The sequence below is a fragment of the Struthio camelus genome, chromosome Z (genome assembly GCF_040807025.1).
Source record: "Struthio camelus isolate bStrCam1 chromosome Z, bStrCam1.hap1, whole genome shotgun sequence".
Taxonomy (NCBI): Eukaryota; Metazoa; Chordata; class Aves; order Struthioniformes; family Struthionidae; genus Struthio; species Struthio camelus.
The window spans coordinates 22,567,751-22,586,900 of NC_090982.1; the positions used below are offsets into that span (position 1 = coordinate 22,567,751).

Consider the following 19,150-nt stretch of genomic DNA (forward strand, 5'->3'; position numbering starts at 1 on the left):
CTTCACGAAGCAGAGATGTATAATCACAGTTCCTCCTCTATAAAAAAAGGAGGAGGGAAAGAGGAACATGCACAATAGCAGGTATTTTAACAACTGATCACCTTTTCATTCACCTATTTGTAAAATATTGGGGTCCATTCAAGAAAGAGTAAGAAGCTTACATTTAACTTCAGGTGAAAAGTAACAACAAATAAACAGATTAAAGTAACACCCCATCACTGGACCATTTTTCTGAACACAAGCATCCAGATGTAAGGGCATGTCCTAGTTCCACTCCTTGACTGGACCTCATCCTAGTAAGGACAAATAAATTTTCTCTACTCATATGCTATGTATCTGTACATTCCCACCCAGCAATTACCAAAGTATCCTTCGGAAGAGACATCCGCTCTTCATTGTGTATAGTATTTCCACAGTCGTAATGGCTTCTTTGCTGTTATCAGACCAGAACGTGTGCCATCAGCATATCAAATGCCATCATACTGTCAACTCCAACACCAACATGCATGAAAGAATTTAGTGAACAGAGTTCTCTGAAGTAATAAGGCCCTGACACCCCAAAAAACTATGTTTTCCTATTAAGACAGGTGAGCAGCAGATCTATCTAGCATGTTGTGTTATGCTTTTTACTATATTCCACACTAGTACTAATAAATCTGCCTTTCTATATAATCAAAGCCTGCAGACTATCTAAACAGTGTTTTTTACATTAATACGTTTATTGTTCCATATCTCAGGCAAGCTATGAATATATTCTGTCACTTTGGATCACTGTATAATTTGGGAACCCAGCTGTCTCAGATTATTCCACACAGTGAAGGGTCTAATTTCTGCTTAGCTGCCCTACATAGATACTTCCCACTATTCTTCTGCGTCCTGCTGCAAACAAACGTAATAGGAGGGAATCACTAACTCAGATTCATAACTTGATACCAGAACCGTTAGAGCACATTAAATCAGAAGTACCTCAGCTATCTTCGCTGGCAGACAAAGAATATTTCTACACAGAGGTGCAGAGACTCTGGAAAAGCAAAGATTTCCCTCCTTCCAGGACATCACAAACCAATTTCTACAGCAAGTTAGTAGACAGTGAAAAAAGTCCAATATATCGACAAGAAATAGCAACCAAACTTGGCTGTGCACTGTTTGGATGCAGCTACACAAGCATGATTACTCTGCAGTAGAGCAGTACGAATACTGCTCCACAGGGCAGATGCATAGAGGCTGATGACCATGCCCAGGACATGAGATTCAAGTACCCACTGCTGAAGAACTACCCTGAAATTTCTCCTCAAACCAAGAGGTAACTTCCTATTTACAATACTTGCTACGGTTCTGAGTCAAAGTCAAAGCTCAAAGTCCTTTTCTCCTTTCATTTTTCCAAGCAATCAGTTTATTACCTCAATAAAATCAAAGAAAAAAAAAAAAAAAAGGAAAAAGCCAACATGCCAATACAGTGTGAAATAGTGTTCTTTCTTTCCATTTTTTTTCCATATCAGATACCCATATAAAAAGACATACATGCACATAACACCCCTTAGCTGGATTTGAAATGTAACCAAGTTCATTTTTTTCAGATACCTGTTTTCTAAAAGATATTTTGTTGCAATAACATGGACTGACTTGAGGTTTAGTGGGTTTTTTTTTTGTATTTTTTTGGTTTTTTTTTTTTTGACTCACATGCCTCTGTTGACTCAGTCTATTCTGGTAAGGTAATTTTCTCCCTACCTCCACATAAGCTTCTGTCAATTCTAGGGAAACATAACACATTTTATCATCACAGATAAGTACATATTTTAATTTATCCTGAATTAAATTATCACTACATTAATAGAATTACTCTACATTTTACACCCAGGTGAATGCAGTTCACTAGTGAATGAAAAAGAAAAATGCCCCACATTGGGTGTAATAATAGATACGTAACGTCTTATTACAAAGATAATAAAATATCACTAAGTACTTCACTGATAACTTGAGAAAAAAAATGTACGATGGGAAAAGGTAGCCTTCCTCTCACTACTACTTCTACTTTTTTTTTTTTTTTATAGAAAAGAACAAATGTGTTTATCGAATTCCAGCAATAGCTTATATATTTTGGGTTTTGTGCTGAGCTATCCATGAAAGTGTTGCAATAAAGCCAGGACAGGCAGTAAGAAAATTATGGAAGCTATTAGCAGCTTCAAATAAGTTGTTGTAATCAACAAGCTGCAATAGAAAGGCAGAAAAAGAATACTGACTTTAAAACCCATTGGAATTCATTGGAATATTCACTCATTGGAATATTCACTATTAGAATTACAATCTTTCACTATCTAATCTATCACTAATCACTATTAGAATTACAATTACAAGTATGTACACAAAGCAATAGAATTAGTGATTCAAAGTGTCGAAATAGTTTACAACTTAATAAGCCTCTTTCCTTTTCTTCAACAGGTTAATTGAATGGAATTAAACAGGTAACACAAGGTTATTTACTAAAACTAATGACAAAAAAAATTACTGCATTAGTATTTTAGGAGAAAGTCTTTTGAACATTTAATGAGTTAGGCTAGAACAACTATCTGTCCACATCATGGTAAGACGATTTCTGGCAACGCAGCTGAAGTTAAACATAACTTGATATATGCTACTGTATTTATATCTGTGGGAGATTTAGTCTGCTATACAATCACCTCTGCTGCAATGACCTACAAACATTTCTCAGGAAAGTGGATTCGGGGACTGGAAATTGCATAAAGTCTACATTTAATCTAACTATATTTTCCAAATTTTAAAATCACATATTTAAGACCAGGTTCTACATCACTTTTTTTTCCTTTCAAAAGAAAAAAAAAATCAACATTAATTGTTTTTGCACGTGTTAGCAGTACTTCACATGGGTAGAAAGTGCAGAATTTTGCAGTTAAACTTCTGCAACCATTTACTGGCTCTTACAACACACCACAATAACCAACCTCAGCTGATAAATAGCATTTAATTGCCAGCTATCAGGTTCTGCACAGCTGCTGTTCTTGCTAAAGAAAGCCTCGCTGGGCTACAGTTACTGGAAATATTTCAACTTATTATCAGAGGACTGCAACACTTTTCTTGAGGAAATATAACCCTGAAAAATGTAAAACTAGGAATAAAAACCTAATTTTAAAATTCCCACTTTAAGGTTGAAGTGTGCAGAAGGGACCCATTTTGATGGCATGGAGCAAGAAAACAAGAAGCATTGTATCAAAGAGAATACTTTCCCAGGAAATAGCTACTTTAGCAAAAGAGTGGTCCCTAACTCAAGCAGAAGAGCGGCCCTTAAAACAAGTCCTAACTTGGCTTCTCCAAGGAAGAATCTTTCAGGCATTTGTTTCTCCTAATCAAAAATGAAAAAAACACTCTGGGCATCAACCACAATATCACCAGGCAGACAGCAAGAACTGTATCTGTAGCGCTCTTCTTGAGTGGCTTCTGTACAGGTATCTGCTAGATTATTTACTGACAAGTAAAAAAATGACTAAAATAGCATTAAAATGGACCCTTTTCAGGTGGTGCATGTCCTTTGCAGGTACATACAGAGCCAAAAATTCTTAATATTCAGTCAAAATCTGATACTGACTGATGCTATTTCCAAAGTAGACTTTTCCACCTGCACTAGCAAATATTCTCAATCTAAAATACAGAATGTTTTATTGTTCATCTTCTACCATGTCAGAAGTAATAACTGTCTTGTCCTGTTTTAAGTATCTAGCTTCTTTTCAGAACATGGCTTCATAATGGCAAATAGCAGCTGAGTCTCACTAGCATCTATTGATCAGTTCTGTTTTCTTGGCTAGGAGGTTCACAGTGTTTTTAAATGCCACTTTAGCTTTAACATACTGATCCTTTGCAACGTCAGTGCTGATTCTGACACTTTTCAGCTGATGGGATCCCTTTCCCCTTCCTCCTTCGCTGTCTAACAGTCAGGCACACAATACCCCCATGACTGTGGTGCAGCTCTCTGTGCTGATGTGCAATGCCATCCATACTTCACACAAGGTTAAGCGCAGATCCTTAGCAGAGCCCTGGTGAACCTGCTGTCTCCCTCAAAGGCCTTCTCCTGCCCAAGTGCAAAGGCTATACTCAAAATGCAGGTCATAGTTTACACTTCATAAAGATATCATCATCTTTTCACTTCATATTCATGTCTTGCAAGGCTTTACAGGCCAAAATGCATTTGGTATGCTTTCTGCTGGTCTTAATAATTAGCAAAGATCTCAAACCCAGATTAGAATATCTGTTTGATGAGGTAAATAGCACACAAGCAATAAAAAAGTGTTTTTATTTCGTAGTCTTCTGCCTCAAACACTTATATATATACCTTTAAACAAAATTCACACTCCCCAGCAGTCTTCTCAGTGAACTTGCAAAATAGTCGTTTCATATTACCTCCATTTTCTGCTTAGTGATGCCACAAAACCTAGTTCGGATAACTTTCTAAGGGACAATGGCATTTGCTATCACTTATATGATCCCTTGCGCAGACACAGACACTGAGTTGCAACAGAAGTCTCAGCAGATAAACAATGAGACATGTTGCAGGAGTACTACCTACCTACCACAGAGCAGCACATGGCACTACTTCTCATTTTAAATATTACAAATACCCAGTAATGGTATTGCAACATACGAAATGACTGTCATAAAATAAACTTATTGCCAAATCCTACAAAAGAATTTGGTCATCAACCTTGTTTTCTTTAGCTGAGACGTTCTGTTAGGTCTACACTCACCTGTTCTGGACAGTTCAACGAAATGTGACCGAAGGCTTACCCACTCCTTGGTAGTACAACTCAAAAATTTACAGACTGTGAGCATTTAGAAAATATTCATAAAAGAAAGTGCAGTAGCTTCCTAATTATATTGATTTTCTTCCTATTACAAGGCAGTACTCCTAAACACTCACAAATGCAGGCAATTTTTTTTTTTTTTTAAACAAACAGTGACATACCATTTTGAGGAACAATTTTGGTATCAAGTTTGAATCTAAGGAAGTCTCATGAAAACAGGCCATCTATCATTCTCTTTGAGGACTATTCACCTCAGGAAGAAGCTGCACTCTCCTCCCCAAACTTGACTAGCATTGGCAAGTTTCTTTAAGGAATCTCGCTGGCTAAGTAAGCCAGTAAGTAATCAGAGTCTGAAAAAGCAAGGTTCATCAGGCAAGCTTCCACAATGCTAGAATTTGCTTTTTTTATTTATATGCATGCTAGCAGTCAATATCTATACTCCTTCCATTTGGAGAACAATTCAAAAAATGTGAAATCCAACTGAATAAGATTAACATTGCACATAGACATTTCCTGCAGCTAACTGAAATTAAAGCATGTTAAATCATTTACATTAAAGAGATTTGAATATTTTATATTGCCAATCACTTCCCAATTATGAATAAAAACAACTCTTAACGCAAAAGTTAATTTAAAAACCAGCAGGAAAAGATGCAAGATAATGTGCACAACAGTTCATTGTCAGATAAACAGAAGACTTTCGGAAAAACTTTCAAAATTTCATTTGAAATCCTGACTGAAACTCGAAATGGCAATGACACTTATTATCCAGCAGAAAAAAACTTAAGGCTAGAAGTTAGTAAATGATCTCCAGGTTACATAATTGCTTCCTATCCTAGACTCTAGTCACCATTGATAAAGAATGTTTACAAACTGCAGCTGTCTGATTAATACAGTAAGAATACATGCTTTTTTGTAACCTGTAAAATAAAGCCACTAGCCATAGTTTATTTTCACAGCAAATTCTACATTTATTCTGCACAAATCCCTAAATGCATTTTAAAATATATAAAGCCTGCAGTATACAGATTCAGTAGAATTGTTATCAGCTTATGGGAAGTGTTATAAAAACTTCATGCTGATATAAGCCAGCCTTGCAAACAAGCAGAAATAACTCTGAAATAATACCATATTATAGCCCACTGAACAATGGCCGTGTCTACAGAACAAATCAAAAACAAACAAGAAAACCCACAAAACTGTGGCAATTTAGTTAATATATTATTAGTTTACATAAGTTGGTATTTTGGAAAATCATACTTATTTGTGTTAGATAATCCGGAAAAATAATTACTTTCTCCTCACTCCGGAGTTTCCTGTACAGTGTATTTAAAACCCATTCAACAGCAGGCAGAAGAAAAACACTGTGCTTGCATCCAAGCCTTTCTTAAGTACTAACTTCTACTTGATTCTTGGAGGCAGCAGCTAGCAGTACCCCCATCGACACAGCAGAAGAGGTGGAACAGCAGAGGATGGAAATATCATGCTACAGGAGAATTTAGCTCAATTAGATTGCACCTTCCCCTCAAAGCTCCTTGATTACGAGATACTGGAATTTAGTCTGGGTATTCGTAAATTTATAATCATGAAGTCCTGGGCTGCTGCTGTAACACCAACGCAACTGCCTATGTTATCCTTTGCCTAGCCAGGCAATGTCACAATAAGGGTATTTCCTCTATCTTTAAAATCTTTTTCTTCTTATTATCAAATTCTTTCCTCTCCCTTGTCCAACAGCTGCAGCAGAAATGTAAACGTGGAGAGCAAAGAAGAAACAGTAGCTAGCTGAAAATGTATGTATAATAAATCAAGATAAAGCATCAAAGGATGCATTTTCAGAAGGAACAGAGGTACAGAAAAGGAGCTGGAGCTATCAGAAAAAGGAAATGGGGACAGTGAGAAGGGCAAAGGTAACAGAGAGAAAAGAGGCAGCTGCCCTTGTCAAAAAAATCAGAAGTGATTTGAATACAGCACAGGAAAATGAGCTGGGAAGGGCTTTAGAGCCCTTTATCTCCACCGCAGCATTATCAAAAAATTCAAATTGACAATTTCTCATAAAATATTAGAATTTCACCAAGACAGCATTTTAATTAATGATTATGCCTGAGAAATGGGTTTTGATTTATTCTTATCTTTAATCCCCTAGTTTTGACTATTCAAACCTTTACTTTTGTTTTAAAATTCAGCATCACTCCTGCTTACTGCTTCCCACAGGCATTTCATCTGTAGTTGTCCCAGCCCTCTCCACTGCAATGAAGGGTAGGTGAAACTGCCCTTGTGCCTTCTTCCTGCACTGCCTTCTTCCTCCATACGTCTCCAAATGTGCTTCTGTAACCCTTCTGCTCTCTCTCTAGTATCTGTTCAGTGATGCCCAAAGAGGACAGGGCAATTTCCTCTAAATTACTGACTGTAACCTCTTTAGCCACTAAATAACATGGATCTTTAGGTTTAAACCATCTTTAAAAAATGCTGCAACAGCCTACAGCTTTTTAATATTATCTCCCGAGAAAGCAAGGCTTTCAAATCAACCAGCTGGTTTCCTTCACTGTCCCTCTCCTGAAAGGTTTTAAATTGTTGTCAGTTGCAACAAAATTTAGTAAAATTTACAATTTTTGTGAAAGCAGGAAGAGAGATCCAGATGAATACTCTTACCAAAAAATCTGTACATTCACTCAGCTGTATTATTCAGACACTAATCAATTTGTACAATGAAACCCATCAGCCATGTCAAAAAATTACAAAAAGCTTTGAACAAAGCTCATGGCTTACCAGAAACATATGCTCTGACAAGGAGACAAATGGAATTCAGATAAAGTTTTACTTTTTACAGACTAGAAGTTTGGGGGGGGGGGAGGGTTTTGCATTTTGCCTGAGGTTTATTTGCCCTCTCCCCCCCCCCCTTTTTTTTTTTTTTTTAAAAAAAGGCAATTTCTAATTTTAGCTTTTCAAAACTTTAAAGAGAGGTGTTTAACTACAGGGAACAACTACTTTATTTTAGAAATTATTACTGCTCACATCAATAGAAATATTTTTAATACTATGTTAAGAAAGAAGTGTGCTTAAAAACCTCAAACACACCAAGAACTTCAAAGTAAACAAATTTCATACTGAAAGTCTTATCTGACATTAAATTTAAAATGTCAGACTCACACATGAGACTACCAATATCAAGAGACCAACACTACTTTACATTCTTTGAGCAAGCCTAGTGTTGATTTAAAATTTAGAGGTAGGAATAGGATTGTCTTTGTCCTATATAAACAGCAGCCTAGTTCCTACCATCCTAGTGTAGGAAAATCTGGGAAGTAAATAAAAGTGAACAAATATTTTTGCTTCCAAATATTTACAGGCAGTTCAATACAGATAAAGCTATTTTATACCATAGTACCACCGCAGACTACTTATCTTCAGTAATTGACAGTAGAATTCTTACATAAACTTATGGAGAAAGAGAGAGAGAGAGAGATTCTGCAACTTTCCTGATTGTGTTTTATATGAGAACTGTGGAACACGTTTACCTTGGTATTTATTATGAAGGCAATATCTGCATACCATAAAAATTGACTGCTGTATCCCCCTATATTACTACTCTATAGATAAAGCAACTGAATAGGCACAACAGGAAGACAGAGGCAAAGATGTCATGAGCTTGAGTCTTGAATACTAGAAGAAATAAAGTGGCAAGAGTACACTCATTTTGCTGGCTTACTGGAATCCACTACTCCCAACACTACATTCCACCCCTCTGAAAGATACAGAAAACAGTTTGTTTGTTTGTTTTAAAGGGAAAGAAACAGAAGCATTGCTAAGCGAGTAATTTAAAATGATCACTAATCAGATTCAGTGAGCCAACAGTCATTTTACTTTGTCAGGTGTTTATACAGCTTAAAAGGGCGAAAAAACCATCAGCAGCTTGATCTGATGCCAAGTTCTTTCGTAAGTTCAGTAACAAACTGTACTGCACATGCACAGTAACCAAGCCACAAATTTTCCATAATGAATCAGATACACTGTGAGAACAAACAAGACACATGGCAGCTACCTGGGTTACTATTTACCTATGTGAACATGCACATATAATTTATCTACAGTGTACAGTCACAAAAATGATTGTGACAATCTTATTCTAGCTTATCAATCTACGACAGCATTCAATACAGGCTTGCTAAATAAATAGTCCTAAACACTGCTATTTAGAAGTGACCACAGTTGGACAAAGAGGAGAAAGCAACAAAGCACAACCAGCGTTTGTCTGCAAGTAGGTGAAAAATCTGTTTTACGCTGTTGGACACTAATGAAAACGCTTGCAGTATGTAGGTTCTGATGATGCATCACATAGCAACGTAAAAGACTAAGTAGTAAACTCAGCGATTCCACAATATTTTAGATGAATGTTTTAACATGAGCTCTTGGCAGTTTAACACAGAATTTAGTATGTATGCATAACCCTCAGAGTAACACTTTATATCAAATAATCCAGCTGGGGTCAATACAGACACTACTTAGTAGCAAAAATGAACAGTCACATATATGCAGGAGTGACATAGTATACTAAGTTGTGGCTAAACATGTACACATAAATTCACAAAAAAAAGCTAAATATTCCCCATAAAGAGTAGGTCTAAATAACGTATGCTGACAAGAAAAGTTGAAAAAAATCCTCCTGAAATAAGCTACTATGAATAAATAATAATGACATCTCGTTGGCAGTTTTATACAAAAATGCACAAAAATTCCACTTACCTCACTAGGGAAAAATAAGAAATAAATCATTCAGCAAGTAGGACACCAGATCAAGCCAGATGTTTACGGGACTAACACTGCGTCACACAAATGCTGGCTCAGATCCAAACAGACAATTAGGACAGAGTAGTCCTACTAATAAGACGTTCTTCCTAATAAGACATTCTTGCAAACTTCAAAGCAATTCATAGGAATTTATTATACAGTAAATTCACAGTTAACATTGCAGACCTTAAATTACTAAAAAAAAAATCTCTAAAACATGCAGTATTATGCTTAGCATTTAGTACTTGAAAAAACCCACAAAACTACATCCCATAAAGGAAATTATTTATATTTAAACAATTATATAACTAAAAATAGTTAAATCACCACAGCTACCAAGACAGGAAGATGACCAAGGTATAATGACCAAGTCTGATACTGTCCTTAAACTACCACATTTTCAAGAGCAGCATCCCAATATACACACCTTGCAGCGTTCTACAACATACAGCATCCTGGCTGATTAAGCACTGACATCAGCAGGAAAGCTGCTGCTTGCTGAAAGCATTGTTCACCACTGCAAAGTGCAGAGGAAGAATAATTATTTCATAAACCCAACCTGAATATATTATTTTACCTCCTCTTGAAGGAACTCCATCTAAACTACAAAACATTTTTTAAATGTACAGCATACCTGCCAAAGTAAATTTTCCCAGATAACCTCCCATAAATTTAATATGACTACCACAATCATGATTTCAGAAACTAGAAGGTAGAGATAATATACTCACAGGGTTAATTCAGTTAACTTCAGGTGAGTAAATACAGTCCGTACGTAAAAATAAGTGCTGCTTCTTTCACTCTGTTCTTTTCCACCACACATAAAGACAGGAAAAAAGCATAAAGAGAGAACTGATTCTCTCTCTTATTTCTCAATGAGAGAAACCATGAGGTTTCATTCATTAGTTATGAGGCAAAAAGAATAAAAAGATAAAAGTTTACAAGCCAGCAGCTGGCAACACAGGAGCTCTCCATAGCTGCATTTAAAAGAAATGTCAATTAGAGTGGCAGCAGCTACAGTCAATGCTGGTAGCCGATGCCTCTGCAGGAAGAGGATGCTGGGAGATTTTTCCCAATCTGTGTTGCAGCCTAATTCTAATCCATCATTGCCTAACTGCAAGGAGAAAATGGAGACAGGAGAAATGTAAGATGATTTGTATTTAAAGACAAAAAGGGAGTTACCTCAGTATTTCCTAAACAATATCATCCTTCTTTAAAGTCAGCAGACAGAAAAAGAGAAGTATACTAATGCAACTGCAGTAAAAAAAGACTAAATTTACAAACGTGGAACGTGGGTAACAAACAGCAGTTTGACAAAAATTGACAGGCTTTATGAGCAATTTTCATTACTTTACCATTCTAAAATAAATGAATGTAATAAACATTTTTCTCTTAACCCTTTTTCCCCAAAAATCCAAATTTTTAAACAAAGTCCCATGCCCAAAATAAGTCAGTAGCACAGACAGGCAGCTGATATGTATCAACTGTATTCATGACCATTAGCAGCAGTAAGAGGAAATAGGAGTTAGAAGCAAAACAGCTGGAATAGGAATAGTTTCATCTCCTTGGACTAATATCTCCAGAAGAGCCAATGCCCTATGGGAACTGAGCAGCACAAAATTAAATTGTATCCTCCACCCCTGACTTCTGAAAGCGTTCTTTAAAGTTGTACCAGCTGGGCTAAGAGTATCTATTTCTAACATTCACTGTCCTTAACTGAGCTTTATTCACAAAAATGCCTCAGGGAAAACAGCAGCACACCTATCATGCCACAATCAAGAATCAGTTTCAACTACTGTGAGAGAAAATATCATTTTTGGATATGGTTAAACTTCAGGGAACAGTCTACTTCTTAAATATTGCTTATCATATACATATGTGGGGAGGAAGGAGCCGGAAGAGCCCTTCAGATATCCTCATTTTTATTGTTTTGCTTTTTAAGTGAAGATGTGAAACTATTACTTTTGTGACAAGCAGCTACTTACTTAATGAGCAGCAGCAGAACAGTATCTTCCAGTTGTAGGTAGTAAAATTCAACCTCAAAGCACACAAGGTGCATACTTTCCTCTGTATACCTAGCTATAAGGACACAGACAAGCCTTCAGAATATTCTCAGCATCCACTTAGCTGTCTCACTGGGCTTGCTGCAGTGAAGCCTTTAAAACACAAGGCAGGAAACAATAGCTTTGCAGTATTAGCTATTCATTTTAGTTGCATGCTAAGTAATAAAAGCAGTAATAGTTTAAACCAATCTATCTAAACAATTTACTGTTCAAAATACGAGCAGGAACATTATCTACCAGGAAAGAATTGCACAGTATTTCCTAAAGCAGCAGAGGGAACAAAGGGTTAAGATCAGGTAAGCCATATCAGACAACACATAGTATTTCAGTAATATATGCAAAGTACTAGTATTTTGTCAAGCAGGTATCACAAATGATAATAACAGGAGTCTTAGCTGAGTCAGGACTGGGCAGTAAACAGAGTCAATCATGCCCAACGTTCATGATGAAAAAACAGAAATTGTATTATAATTTTAATACATACCACTGACAGCAGCTTCCAAGCAAATACAGGCTAATTCTTTAGTTTTTCTGATGTACCGCTTCCAACAGAGTTCTGAGCAACTCCATAACAAACTCAGATGGATGCAGCAGGACACTGCTGGTCTAACTGATCTACAGTAAAAAAAACGTACTAACGTAATTTTTCACATGGCAGTTCAGGATCTCCAAACTACAACTGCTGCCAGCTCAGTTTTTGCTCCTCTACAGTGCAATATCACTCCTCTCTTTTGCCCAGTCATATGAAGCAACAGTAGAGCTGTAGGAGTTGTTTCATTTCTCATAACACAAACTGCATTAAAACAATCATATGTTGGGGATGGTTAAACACTTAGACATCTGACACTTCCATGCAAATCTAATTTCTTAAAATAAGCTAGATTTCAGAAAGCTTGAAGCATAACGGAGTGAAAGAACTTAAGAGTTGCAAGGAAAATAATTTTTTTGCATGACAATGGGATCCTGAAGGTGGTAGCTTAAACTGTTTGTTCATTGGATTGCATCCAAAACAGACAGATGAGAGGGACAGGTGTCTTCACTGAGGCACCTTGTTGACAACAGCAGCTTTAAGATCAGAAAGTTTCCACTTTCTCTCTGAAATTAACACCGTCTAACAGTGTTAAAGACCAAGGAGTTCAGAGGTATCTAAGATCTCCAACACATGACCTGGAAGCAACATTTATGTCTACTACCACTACATCCTTCAACTTTATTTGGGGCAGGGAAAATCGAGTTGCCAAAATTTCTCTCATCTTGTCTGCACATGAAATATAAACTAGGTTTATATCAATTTTAAGCATTCACTTAAAAGCCTACTCATTTTATGTTAAACATATACCGTGTTCTGTTTTTAACTCAGTATAAGTTGCATATAGACAATATTTGAGGTCTCAGAAAACGTACCTCAGTAAAAGCTGAGAAAGAGTCAGCAGATAGTTTCCATAAACTGCAAAACTTTAACTGATATAGTGAACTTTCTTTCTGCTGATATCAATAAAAGAAACATTCAAAGACTTCCTCTGAACTGCCTTAATAAAAACAAAAGCAATACATGCAGAGCCCCAAGCCATTTTCCACTCATATCGTTTCCTAAAATGTTATGAGACAATTTTCAATCGTCTGAGAAAAGGAAAAAAAAAAAAAAACATTATTAAAGACCAGAGAGGTCTGTTTGACAGTTTAAAATAAAAAATGTGGCAGATTTGATTTTTCAACCTTCCTTTCCCAAAAAGGATTCTACTTTCCACTATTTAAGTTACTTAACCTACAAGTTGTAATTTTTTTCATCTTCTTAATGACTTCAAGCTCACCTTTTCATTTTCTTATCTAAAGATTACATTATCCATCTACAAAAACCTAACTGAAGAGCCTGCAAGATCACAGGTTGACCACATAATTGCAGAAAATCCAAAACATACACATTCACATCCTTCAACCCAGGAAAAAGTATCAGCACTGACATGAATGTAAACAAGAAAAAACTACAGCCTAAGTCTATTACTGCGGAGTTAGCTGTGCTAGAAGTTTGAATATCTTCAGAGACTTTGAAAGAATATAGATAATGCTATTCCTATTCTTATTTGCAGTCAGACAGCTCAAGAAGTCTTTAAAGCATACAATAAATATTGACTTCTTTGAAATATTTAAAGAAAAAATAACGATACACGTGATCAACAGATCACCCAAGATATTAACATAATAAACTCTGGAAGTTAACAGCAAAAAAGCTCCTTTCTTTCGGCAAACATTGGATCACAGGATCGAATAGCAGATGGTATTTTTCTATGCTCCAGCATCTACGACTTGCATGACAGTAGCATAAGGAGGAGGACTCAAAGTTAAGTTGGCCAGTCCACTTTGCAGGGTTGGGTTTTTTTTTTCCTTTGTTTTCAAAAAGCCATGGATATATATGGAACTGCACATTGCAAATTCATCAGAAGATAACAATATAAAAATTTGCAGAAAAAGAGGCCTGCAGACCTCTACTCAAATATAACAAACAAATCTTATTTGATCACAGAGTCTTACTTACAATAAATATGGAAGTCAGCAACAATATAATCATTGCCCACTCAAAAACTCCCACTAAATACCAAAACTAAAACAATATATAATCAAAGAATTATTTTGGGAGTAGAGGAGGATTACTGAGATTAGGCTGATATCTCACTACTGGTGCTCCAAATCTTGAGATTGACAATATAAAGTAATTATTCTGTCATTTTTATGTGGCTATGAAAGTGTATTTATTGGATACAAAAATCATCTTTAGAGGACTATTTTTCCCTTGATCTAGAAGATCAAACATAAGAAAACTAACCTTTTATCACTTAAATTGTCACGGCTGTTTCTCATCATTTTAAAGGTGAGTGTGAGAATTTAAATTCAAGCATATGGAGATATACATTGTTCTTAGAAGTTTTCGGCTCTCTGAATTCAAATTGGAATTTAGGGCTATTTCCTCAGCTGTTCAGTTTCATTCATGGACAATACACACACACGTGCAGGTATAACTGAAATCTTAACTACACTTCTGAGATTACAAGGATAACCTTCTCTAACTTCTTTAAACACTTCTGGCCCTTAATCTATCACCCCAGTAATACCACATAGAGCTGCTTTGGTAGGATAAAGGATTAACAATATCCAGCCTTCAGTAGGAAAAGGAAATGCAAAATAGGAATGATAATATAGCAGTGAGATCTGCCCCTTTCTGCTGAAATCAATACATTTAGAAGTTTCTAAAAATTCCACCATTTATCAAATCATTTGTCTGCTTTGTATAGAATTCTAACTTCCACCTTTTCACTATTTCATTTTAAAAAAACATATGTAAATGAAATCACATTATCTTTCTAGTTCTCCCATGAACGGCACAACTCAGGGCTTGGCATCACAAACTTCTATAAAAACAGTACAACATGAACACCGCCTCTGTGTATGAACTGTTTGCAGAGTTAGATCCTTACCATGCAGGCTATACTGTATTTCTGCCCAAAGACAATCCATAGTGATCTTCTGTAAATACACAGGACAGTAACCATGACATAGTTTGCTCAAAACGTTACTATCATTCATTTGCATGTTTTCATCTTTGAACCATGTGATAAAGGTGAGGTAACTGAAAGATCTGCTTGCTTGTAAGTCAAGGGAAAACCTTGCACATCAACCAATGCTGTGCAAAGGCAGATGCATGATAATTTAATGGTAACATGTTCCTATGTCACATAGGGATGAAAAGTTAAGGAATATATAAAGTTGAATGAGAGGATATATGAATATAATTAACGTTCCATACACATTCCTAACAAATGAAGAGCTTCAGAGGAGAAAATATGAAAAACAAAACCGGAGTGACAGTGCACAGCAGGCTTAGGCATAACACAGCAATTGTTAAAGACTACCAAAAGGTCAAACCTCATTAATTGTAATTCTTGTAAGACTAAAAAAAAAAAAGTTTCCAGTATTACACTCTGGCAACATCAAAAACATCGATGAATGTATTCCATAAAATTCATACACTGCTGAAGCTTTTTAGCAAGAATTACATAAAAATCATGAACTTGTTCTATCTTTATGTGTTTTGAACCTGCAGATTACTGACGGGTGATGACGTTAAGTTACTTTCTAAAACTGCCAAAAAACATGAAGCAAGCAGACGCTCTGGTGGAGAAAAGAGGAAAATACTGTTAAAAAGTAGTTTATCGCTACACATTTAATTACTGGCAGAGCATTTAGCTTCCAAAAGAAGAGAAGTGCCTATGTTTGTCTCAAGTTAATTGGTTGTTTTTACAACATTATATGCCAGTTTACAATAGTTCTGAATTAACACAACCACGTAATGGGAGATTTAGTTTCACACATGTTCCCACATGCCTTCTTTTTCAGACTGAATATGCTATATCCAGAATTATGGCCAAGCCAGTACTTAGAAAACTTAGTAAACTATATCTGGCAGAGAAGTTGTAGGTGAAATGCTACTGCTCTTATTAAACAAAATGGCTTTAAAGTCAAAGGGAGACTATTACACTAAATTAGTCTGCCAATGATTCTAAAGAAGTGTATTTACTGTTTGACATCTCATCGATGGTCCTTCCACATTTCTATGCATGCAAGTATTTGGGCACATTACAAAACTTTTCCAGAGGTGATGAGCATTGCCTTTCATCCCTATAGTAGCTTACACTTCTAAAAGATCACAAAAGAGTCTAGATAAAGATCTAATCCATTTAGACAATCGGAGCAAAGACTGATTTCCTCCTGGACTTGTCCTCAGATACGACAGCCAGCACTAGAGACTTAGGGAAGGATTTTACCCTCTTAAGGTAACTCATTGCCCTTTTAATATCTAAGCCATACAACCTGGCATGTACGGTGAAGCAATAATATTTAGGTGAGAAAGCTAGATAAAGAGAAATTAGATTAGCAAAATCATTTGCTACTAAGTTGGCAAAGTAATATTCAGAGTAATGTTATTTTACAGATGTCTGTAAAAAATTGTAGAGATAGAAAAGAGATGAAATACCATGAAGACTCAGATCCTACTCGTTCTTTTAGAATTCTCTAAATAAACAACTTGATCCAGCATAATTTTAATGAGCTCTTAACTCATGTAAGTAAACTTAAAAAGACTTTATAGGCCCTCAGAATTCACTATAAAAAAAGGTTAATTTTAGTTTAGTTTACTGTGCTTAATTGCGTACAATAAACCACTCAAGCAAAAAACAGATATATCATCACAGAGTTGGGGATACGTAAAAAACACCAACAACATGCACAGCCCCCTAGATACAGCTCCCCAAACGTTGGGCCTCTATTAACTCATAGTTTCAATGGAGTAACATTTGCAATTTATACCACATTATATTATTAATGGAAAAAAAGCTACCAGTAACTCTCAACAGAGAAAGGTGAAGAATAACCAATATGCTACTAGATTTGGTAAAGATTTCCCTTAGGAAACCTATTAACAGTGTCATTTGAAAACTAAAGCCAGAGACAGTTTCAAGGAAAACAACATTAAAGACTTTCTCAGAAAGTCCCCAGTTGACGAGTCCCAAGGTGATGAAAGTTTTTTCCAGTGCCTTAAGCACTTTTTGTTAAATAGATCAACAGATCTCTCCTTGAGGAAGGAGAGAATCTAATTAAGTGAAGACGCCTGTCCAGGTATAAAAGAACATATGTATTTTTATATACTCTCCAGAACTGCAAAGTAGCTAATTGTTAAAACAGAGCAAGTCATCAGTTGAAGTTTTCCAGCTCAGACTGTCCTCCTATTTTTATTGCTTGAACACTTAAACTGAACAGCTTCTATATGAATCTCATTTCCAAAGGAAACACATGCATTTAAGATCAGTCATGTGTCCCCAAGCCCTTAATGTTTTAATCGATCTGCCAGTTTCAATCAACCAAATCTGACAGAGAAGCAATGGATCTAAGAGATATTTAAAATCACTATGCAGATAGCTGAGAAAGACCTGAATGGGTAACTATGGAGGGAAAGACTGCAGTGTAATAGCCGTCTGCTTGCTTGGCCTGCTGATAATCAAACCAGCCACTGATCATCCAGGAATATGACAGATGCAGGTACAGTGTGGGGAGTAGAAAGTAAGCAGGTCATGAGGGCAAGTGCAGTAAAAGCTGGAATTACTCTGGTGTGGGATGGTGCAGGTTCATAGTAATCTCCATGAAATGAAGATCATTTACTTCAGTGCTCGTGACTTATTTCTCTCATCAGCTTACACTGAACTGCACCTCAAATACTCAAAACTTACCATAGCCATTAATATAATCAACAAAATATTTAATTATAAACAGAAAAATGATACGGTAAGTCACTAATGATTTTCAGAATCTTGAAAAGAACGAGTAAGCCACTTCCTTTTTCTGCTGTTATCCAGGATAATTCAGAACTTACAGACCTTCTATACTGTTGACTAATCAACGCCTACAACAACCTTCTTTCCTGGAAATATTTGATGAAAGCTCCAGCACGGCAGTACTGTGTGAAAGCAACAAAGACCTTTCAATATCACATATTTCTACAATCCTACAGTACATCAACTCTCCAAATCCCGTTTTCCATTAATATGGCAAGAGTGAAATAACATTTTTTAAGAAATGGTAATAGTGTGGAAGAACAGCACTTTTCAGGCACACATCCTTAACACCTTTTGTAAGTAGACTGCCATCAGAAAATCCAAATGGGACAAGATAGGGATCAAGAAACGATAAGAGGCATATCTAAGTTTTTCTTCCAATGTGAAAAAAGTTAAAATAAAAAACCTACAGGATTTCATAGAAATTTTAAACTCAAATACCACAAAAGTTAGAATAATGGTAGGGACTTTTGAAACATGCACAGAAAATTGGAAATATTTTTCCCCCTGCATACTACTAACAGCTATATTTATACTATAAGAAAGCCTAAAGATATACTTAAAACATAAAAGCATTCAGAGTTTAAAATCATGGCTTGTCTGATGCCCAGAACCTCACATACTTGTCCTTTCACCTATACACGTGCCCTGTTGGGTTTGAGACGCCTACTACTTCTTTCACGTGGATCAACCAGTATTAAAGTATTCACTCTTCTGCAGTAAGTACTACTTGGACAGATTACTAATTTGGGAAGGTAACGCCAGGCAGACCTGAGCAGTAAACACGGAGTCATTATAAACCTGAACTTTTATCCAGACGTTTATTAAGACAGAGGTTAATTAATGAATTAATTCAACGTTAGAGCTATTGTCTTATATTCTGTTTCTTTGGTTGGCTGGGTAAACTTGAAGCCAGGCTCCAAGAAGAGCATTTATTGCATAACGCACATCTCAAAACAGGTCAGTATGTTAGGTTTGTGAAATAATCTGAAATAATCAGATTCTTTATGTTTGCATTCAATTTTAGAAAAGTGAGTTAGAGCTCAGTGAAACCTTGTTACGCTACGTTTTCTCCTACGCTTAGGAGGAGTAGCTATCAGTTGAATATAGT

At 36.1% G+C, this 19,150-nt stretch overlaps 1 protein-coding gene across 5 annotated transcripts in view; it reads right to left on the minus strand.

Moving 5' to 3' along the window:
• The window catches only part of TTC39B (tetratricopeptide repeat domain 39B), an 81,259-nt gene that overhangs the window by 34,020 nt on the left and 28,089 nt on the right, over positions 1-19,150 (minus strand). Inside the window, exon 1 of one of the 5 annotated variants that reach the window (XM_068927830.1) lies at positions 10,328-10,434. The exons of the other annotated variants lie outside the window; for them this stretch is intronic. Coding sequence (XP_068783931.1) covers positions 10,328-10,419 — 92 coding nt within the window. The 5' untranslated portion in view covers positions 10,420-10,434. Of the gene's footprint in view, positions 1-10,327; positions 10,435-19,150 lie in introns of those variants that run through there. 5 annotated transcript variants of the gene reach the window in all.